An 8,949-nucleotide genomic window follows, 5' to 3' on the forward strand; every position below is an offset into this window, starting at 1 on the left:
TCTTTGTGAGTGAATTGAGAGACTTGTAATATGTTACTCCGGACATCTAGTAAAGCTTGGAATTCGCAGTGTGGACGTAGGCAAATTGCCGAACCACGATATATCTCGTCTTGTGGTTTGTTCTTCCTTTACATTAATTGTTTTACTTTAGATACTTGTTTATTTGATATTGAGAAGTGTTGGGATTACTTTGGAGGGTATTAAAGTCTTGTCTAGTGAGAAGAATTGATCTTTGCGTAGAATTGATCTATTTGTTGTGGGTAACGTTGTTTCCACATTGTATTATTCACAACAATATAATGTTACTATCAAAATAGCACATACATAATCTCTATAATTGGCTGCTTGGACCAGAAGCAATGAATTGAAATAATTCGTATTAAAATCAGGCATACACTGAGAGTGACTGCTCACCATCAACTGCAGTTGGGATTGCATTTCTGTGGTTAAGCTAAGGATAATAATGTGCATGACTAGTGGACGCCCAGCAGTGAACCCGCCCCTATGGGTAATATAAAACAGGCCTAACGATGCAGTAAATATTGGTTATGTATATATGAATTTCTCTCTTACGTCTTAGAGGAATGAATGCTAGCAAGAAACTCACGCCCGTGTGTCGCATAGACGCATACATGCATGCCACTCAGTACCAATTTTTGGCGGTAGCGGTACAGTTGCTGGTTGGTACCACACTTGATGAAAACTGGAGAAGACGCTACTTCCTGGCTTAATTACGTACGTCGCCTGGTGAGTGGTCGGGCAGGACTCCGCGGTGACTAGGACCGTACCACTCGAAAGACAGTAGCACCACAGTATCACACGTTAGCCGAGTGGACAAACATTTGGTCCCATATTATTGTGAAGATCAAACGGTTGGCACTTTTGTAGATATGCACCTCTTGATGTGGATTGTTTAACAGCATTTTTTTCCTAACTAGCTACCAACTAATCAACATCCAAATAATTCTAATTTGACTAATCATCCAACCTTTTTCTTTATTACCAAACTGAGATATGATATAATGCCTATACTTTTTCTTCTGTATTTAGCATATTACAATTTAAATAAGGGAAGTGTCAAGATTCCCACATATATACCTCTTGAAGGGGGGTTTGGTAAATATCTGAATTGAGTTCTTTATTAGTAGTCTGTTCAAGAACCCAAGCTTTGTTTTTTTGCTTGGTAAGTTTATCTATTGTATATTATGAGAAAAGAAAGTTACAAAAGTGTACTCCGAGTGACAAGGTTATGTACGTGAATGTATTTGAAGTGGTACTTCGCAAATTGTGAAGCAGAAACTACACAATCCATGATGAGCTCCAGTTGTTCCTCAAGAAATAACTTATGTGATGAGGGTTCTTTTGCAGATAAATGATGCATCAAATCAGAGATCAAACGCATAATATTGTACGTATGTGCAACTGCTTTACCAAGGCATCTTCTCGGCATGTCCACAATAAATCATGCAAGATTCATCCAGTAACCAAGAATGTGATGTGTTCCATATGTGCAACTCTGATACGTATTATTAGTATAAAAGAGTGTCCGCAATAACAATATAACATCACAGCTAAATACAGCATAGGTAACCCTAGAAAACAAGCAAAACACAGAAACTCTCAGTCTCACATCCAATATTTACGTACATTTGAGCTTCTGCTAAACTTGTTAAGATCTTAGGTTTCCACTTTTAGGTATTATATATATTACTGAGATATATTACTTGTATATGGCCTATAATTTACATATCATGTTCATATGCTAATTAATTAAGTTCTTTAAGGATAATTCCACAGATTCTGATCTCCATAATAAGTAGAGCTGTTGTCATCTTCGGTTGCATTGAAACGAGGAGGACTAAGTAACAATCCTTCAGCCATATTCACAAGGAGATTGGGCATGTCAAAGATCAAGTCCTCGTCCATAAATTCATTTGAGGTTGGGGGAATTTCTGGTATTATGGAATTATTTGTCCCATTAACCTCAGTTATTATAGCTAGGGAATCTGCTGCTGCACCAGCTGCAGCTGCAGCTGCCGCAGCAGCAGCTTGAATATCACGTGGGGAGGTGGAAGCGGGGACAGGCAATGAAGAGGCTGAGTTAGGGAAGTTAAGCTCAGCCTCGTGACCTTTAAGTGCAAGTACAGCAACATCATATGCCACAGCGGCCATTTCGGGTGTTGGAAATGAGCCAAGCCAGATGCGATTTGGCTTCTTTGGTTCGCGAATTTCAGATACCCATTTACCACTGCTTCGACGCCTTACTCCTCGATAAGTTGGGTGGCGTCCAGAAACATCAGAAGAAGTAGAACTTCCACCACTTTTGCCAGCTTCTTGAGTGAACTGAGAGTAGTACATTATGCAAAAGGGACAATGAGATTGTGAATGGCGGGAAGTGAGTTTGAAGTTGAAGGCCGGTGGGGGTGAATTTATTGTGGAGGCTTTTACGCGTAGATAAGTGACTGAGTAATGCAAACCAGTTGGTGCTGAACTGCATTCTTTCTCTGTAGAGCGTTTTGGTGTTGGACAGCTTTGTGTGTTTGTGTTTTGAGTTGGAATCCTTGGTTTAATTTAGAAAAACAGTGATCAATAGACTAATGTCAAGAGAAGTGACCAATTAACAAGGACACATATCACTTAATATCTTCAAAAAAGTGGAATCTGAGTTAAATGAGACTATCCATTAATATTAAACATTATTAATGTTAGATTAGTGTAAAATCATTTAACAAAAATCTGATAGAAAAAGTACAATATATATTTAGTAAAACATGCAGTTCTTTTAACATAAGGGAAGGTTGCGGATTTAAAATTCATTGGCCTAGTTTTCACTCTTGTAGTTATTCAATTTAATCCTGGGGATGGTTTCATGAACTCCACTTTATAGTGACTCCAAAGTTATTCCACTCCTAAAAATAAACTTACAAAATGTATTAATGACTAATTTTTTGTGGATATATACATTTTATGATGAAGAGCACCCACACCAAAAATCAGCTCAATTGAATATGTCTAACATTGTCAAAAATTGTATTGAAATTAAAAAAATCTGGATAATTTCATAATTTTCTAAACGTTTTTTTATGAAATTATACATTTTCAAATGAACTGATTTTTTGTGAGAATGATTTCTATTGAGTGGAAAACAATTCCACAAAATATCAATTTTTAATTCATTGAGTTAAGTAATGGAATTTGTTTTAGTGGAGTTCATATAACCATCCCCTTTAATCACTATATACAGGGCAATAGATGATAGTCTTCGAACCAGGCGGACGGTGGACACTGGTGTGGTTGCTTAGGTAGGCCAAAGCACAAGTACGATGCAGAGCACTAACACTAGCTAAGTGGCAACGATATGAGTCAAGTTTTGTTTTTTAGTACTTAGCTGATTAATTAGGTCTTAAGCAATAACCTCCGTAAGTAAAAAGATTAACAAAAAAAAAATATTATATTAACATAACGATCTGATTTCTTTTTTCTCACTTGAAAAAATAAAAATATATTGTCCATAATTATTGTTCGGCCAATTAAACTTCTCACCTATTATGCTCATTGTTCGTGATTTGAAGATCGTGGTAATTCTGAGAAACATAAATTCCAAGTGAAACTCGGACTTAATGAGTTGATTCAACTCCTTCAAGTAGCTGCTAGTCCTTCAAATGAAAATTAAGTTTGTTTTTGCATTTTACTTAGTATTACGTGGATGAGTACGTAGCTCCTACTGGTCCACATCTCCACATACTTTAACTACCAGTCTACCACTCACTAAACTTTCACGTCAGTTTAGCACTTTAGCTATACCAAAATGCCAACACTAGGGATGCTGTGAAGTGTAAACTCGCAAGCCTGAGGGTATTCTCCGATTTAATGATGATAGATTGATAACCTCACAAAATGTAAGCGGATGCACTCCTTAGTCCTTACTGCAAGATTTGGTTTAAACTTTTAGGTACACGGCGGCTCTCAGATTGAATGGGCCTTGTGCAAAAGTGGAATAAAAAGTCTCGAGTAGTTCTACTCAGATTCCCTGTTCTGACCGTCTAGCGACTCCATCACTAAAATTGCATTTAACGTTGAAATCATAGACAAATAATTATTTAGGCATTTTAGCCAATAAAATTATAACTGTAATAAAAAAAAAAATGAGTTCTATAATAGATTCAAACAAATATAATATGACGGACTCTAATTTGGGCATACTCTTAAAAAAAACAATTATTATAAATGTCATTAATCTTAAAAAGTTTCTATATATGTTAAAAAAACGTAAATATTGGAAGGAAACCTTTAGTTTTCATTGGTTTGGATGTGAATAAAAAAAATTTATAAAGAAAAGAAATTGAGAATAATAAATGGACTTTGACTGATGATCTTAAACTATTGTTACCCGTGGGTTGCTAAGTCGACAAGTTTTTGTTATATAAAACAAGTTAAAACCCTTGCAGGTGTAAACGATAAATTGTGATGATGTTATTTTAATTGAAAATATTGAGTTGGACAATTATAGTATGTGTATTTGAAAGTATGAAGCAGGTTATGGGTTAGGGCTTGGTTAGGGCTTAATGTTTTCAAAGCCCGGCCTTTAGAAAGCATTAGGGGCCCCCTATAAATCGGGGCTTTAGTTTGACTTTATAGGGCAATCCAAACGGCATGGTTAGGGTCGTTTAGGGCCAAATTCCCACCCCTAGTATCGCAAGATTTGGTTTAAACTTTTAGGTCCGATTGAATGGGTGTGCAAAAGTGGAATAAAAAGTCTCGAGTAGTTCACTTTCGATTCCTCGTTTAAGTCTTAAAACGTGCCCAATCCTTTTTAAAAATAAAATTATAAGCTTTATATTTTTTCAAAAAAAATTATTTCATTAATCTTAAAAAGTCCAAAAAAACAAATATTAAAGTGTGTCATTGGTTTCAAAAATTGCTTAAAAAATTGCTAAGTCGTTTCATTGTGCAAAACCCAACGATGTGGTCACACCATTTAGTCATGATTTAATCTTAAGTCTCAAACGATGTGACATGAATTTGGACCGTTTTGGTGTGGCCATATCGTTGGGGACTCAATCCAAACGGCCAGCGACGGTATAAAAGTGGCCACACCGTTTGAAACTTAAAGTCCAAACGGTATTTTTTGTTCACATCATTTAGACTAAGTTTGGTTCATAGACCAAAATATCGTTTGAGATATATAACGGGTATATTGGTTCATAGACCAAAATACCGATATATATCGATATTTTCCGATATCGATATTTCCGACATATATCCACCGAATATAGAACTCTTTTTTTCCGATATATATCGGAATTTCAGATATAAAACTTTATATCGCCGATATAATCGATATATCCGATATTTACGATATATATCGGTTGACTTGTTTACTATTTTTTAATATAAATCCGATATTTCCAATATATTTCCGATATAATTCCGATATTTCCGATATTATATGTCCGATATATCTGATATTTCTGATATTTTAAATAGTTTGGAATAGTCACCAAAATAATGGATATATCCGATATATCTGATATATATCGGTTTTTGGGTACACCGATATATTGATCGATATCGATATTTTGGGCCTTGGTTGGGTTTGCACAATGAACGGTTTAGCCGGATCGTTTAAGCTTAGGATTTTCGAATTCAATTTTTTGAGACCAATGGCACACTTGTAATATTTATTTATTTTTTTTGAATTTTTTGGGACCAATGGCACACTTGTAATAATTATTTTTTTTGTTGGAGTCTGCTCAACACAATATGGGGTCTGTCAATAACAAATACCAAAAAAATTTAGGGAGAGAATCATATTAGAGAAAGGGTTATTTAGGTTTTAGTTCAATTTTTGATAGGGTATTTAGACTTTTGTACCAAAATTATGGATTATTAGGTTTATATTCTATTTTTATTTGTTGACTATGAGTCGTCTCAGTTGACTGTGGCCAAACTGTTTAATCCTCTTCGATTTGCTCAAATGGCCAAAATACCCTTAAAGCGTGTTTGTCCCGCGACTTGAAATTGGATAAAAGTATGACCAAATCCTAATTTACCCAATTACATGACCATATAAAAATTTACAAAAACAAAATTTGTAAGAGCATCTCTAGGTGGTGGTAGCATACTCTTCAAATTTGAAGAATGCTACCACAGAATCTGATAGCAAATTTCGACCAATTCTAGGTGGTCGCAAATTTGCGGTCGCAAAATTCATTGGGGACCCACTGCTGACATTAATCTTGGCGCCAAGATATCTTGCCGGCCAAGATTAATGTAATGTCGTCTATGTTTTATTTAATGTCGTAGCGACGATTCGGACTTTTGTCATTTTACAAATTTTTTTCAACTAAGTCACTCTAGTTAGTAGAAAAAAAATGAGTTCAACGACGAATCCGCCTATAATAACCAAAACACGATGGAGTGGTGGCGGTGAGGAAGAAAAACAAATGCATACGTTTGGGATAATCCCCTGGTGGTGATCTAGATGATGAACCAACCACTTAGGAGTCAGTAAATCAAGAAGTCGAGGTCGACGATTCATTCTTCGCTTCAATATCGCCAAAGTCGATTTTGAATTTCTGCGGATGCTATTGATTTCGACCATCTTAGGCCGGTTCTAAGAGGTTTCATGATAGGCATGTCTCAAGAGTTGTTCTTGAACAATGTGTATGTATGTATTTTAATTTCATAAATTAGTAGTAGTAGTAGTTAATTTTAGTAGTTCAATACGATATTTTTATTTTATTTTTTAATTATAGTTTCATTTTGCGTACATCAGAGATGTGTTATGTATCGGGTTCGGTGCACTCCACGTGCGCTTAGGACGTGGTGGGATGATATTAAGAAAGTCGGTGCACTTGACCATATTAGAGATGCAATTTTAGTGACTCCCTTTGCTCATCTAGTTGACATCCCTTACAATAAGACTGACATTCATGGAGTTATTAATGGTTTAGTTGACAGATGGTGGGATAGTACACATACTTTTCACTTCCCTCAGGGAGAGTTGGGCTTCACTCCATTAGATTTTTGCATGATATCTGGTTTGAGTATAGGATTAGGTAATCCGTTGAGATGTAGCACTGAATTCCAGAGTTGTGCCCAAATGATGACTTTCTTCCCTTTGTCCGACCGAGGAGTCATATGGCGATCTTCGGGTGTAGGATTTCGGTATCAAGGTCGCATACATTACAGATTGACTCACCGATTCGGGATTACAGTTTTTGATAGATTATTTGTCACTTGATTCGATGATGGTCAAACACATGTTGATGAGTATGTAAAGAGCTTCGTATGTATTTGATGGGTGTCTTCTTTTTCCTTCCGCCATTCCACAATTAACTTGGGATATCTAGCTAACTTTGAGCACACTTGCATGAGTTGGGCGGTATTGATTTTGGTGGAGCCATATATACCGTCATTTGTTGCGTTGTTTAGATAGGGCGCCTCGACATCTTGGTGTTGTCGGTAGTCCCCGGATGGGAGGGGTTTGTCATTCTCTTAGAGGTATGGTTTTATGAGTATTTTCGTCTTCGCAAATCCTATCCTCACAGAGTATACCGATGAGAGGCCTAGGCTCGGGGCTTGGCACGGACCTTGTCGAAGCGTCGACCCCGGTGATGTCACACCTCAATTCGGCGGTAATTGAAAAACATTATTTGTCCCCGACTCTTCGATCTCCGAGGTGTGACGACTCTCCACTTCCAAAACCCATAAACAGTTTAAAATATCGGATAATTAAAACCAATAAAAATTTCAATTATACATAAGTCCTCTTCATTACAAAATTCCCAATTAAGATTAGGTTACAAATCTCTTTTCAATAACTCTTTAATTAAAATATACAAATGAGAATACAAAAACATTGTCTAGACCGAAAAGCTATATCACCTCAAGGAAAAACAAACGATCAGGAGATGTAACGCTTAATGCAAAACCACAAGCAGCGGTGCCGACCAACCTTCTTCAACACTAAACCTGTCAAAACTTATCAACTATGTTCATTGAATGAACACACCCGATAAGCAAACATGCAAATCGGGTCAAGATTATAAACAATGCTTTGGTGTGAGTAGCCCTAAAATATAAATATACTTATACATGTATATACACAATCCACAAGGCGTTAGTTCCTCCAATCGGAAGCCTTTAACTTTCAACGACTAATATAACATACTCAAGTACAATAACTAAGGCAGGTAGTTCCTCCACTGAGGCGTCTTAACTTCCCACTAACCACACAACATATTATACGCATCATAAATAAGGCATGTAGTTCCTCCATCGAGGCGCCTTTTTTAGGTTCTAACTAAACAAATAACCAACCAAACATATTACCATAATTAGATTATTTCAGGCTTTCTTTGTGTGTCCCTAAAATCACGTCAGATCTATGTCTTACCTAGTTTCCCCGGCTACCACAATCGCGAACCCAACGCCGAACATGTACATCCACATGCCTCCCCTTACATAATGAGCCACTCCCGTGCGTAACCACCCTGGCGGGATGCGCGACACCGTAAATCCTCACACGGAAGCCAAATCTATGTGCTAATCGCCACTATTCGCATAAAATATTATGCATCATCGTTCTATTTTGCTTAACGGAATATATCAAGCCACTATTCGCTACGATTGCCCACTTCAACACATGGGTCAATCACATCTTATATATACACCCAACACATGGGTCAATCATATCACATAAGCCCACACAAGGCAAATCACATGAGTTGTGGTAGTCGGGTTCTAGGATTTTCGTTACGTAATTTATTAGTGTCATAATGCGTTTATGACTCATAAGCTTTTTACTATACCACGCGGTCGTGTCAATTACCTTATTGCACTAAGCCACAATACATAGAAATATCTCGGTATATCTCATAACCAAAATTCATTCTTTCACGTACAATATATTATTGCACTACACCACACTCAGGGCAAAATATT

At 36.7% G+C, this 8,949-nt stretch overlaps 1 protein-coding gene across 1 annotated transcript; it reads right to left on the reverse strand.

Annotated features, from left to right (window-relative positions):
* Window positions 1-1,521: 1,521 nt before the first annotated feature.
* HRD (Integrase-type DNA-binding superfamily protein) lies at window positions 1,522-2,378 on the reverse strand. The gene has a single exon (XM_086572251.1). It carries the CDS (start codon window positions 2,356-2,358, stop codon window positions 1,780-1,782), a length of 579 nt encoding a protein of 192 aa, XP_086428377.1. The 5' UTR covers window positions 2,359-2,378; the 3' UTR covers window positions 1,522-1,779.
* Between the last annotated feature and the right edge of the window lie 6,571 nt (window positions 2,379-8,949).

The sequence above is a fragment of the Coptis chinensis genome, chromosome 7, assembly GCF_015680905.1.
Source record: "Coptis chinensis isolate HL-2020 chromosome 7, ASM1568090v1, whole genome shotgun sequence".
Taxonomy (NCBI): domain Eukaryota; kingdom Viridiplantae; phylum Streptophyta; class Magnoliopsida; order Ranunculales; family Ranunculaceae; genus Coptis; species Coptis chinensis.

Coding starts and splice junctions, on each gene's coding strand:
- HRD (XM_086572251.1), bottom strand. CDS start 2,358: ATGTACTACTCTCAGTTCACTCAAGAAGCTGGCAAAAGTGGTGGAAGT.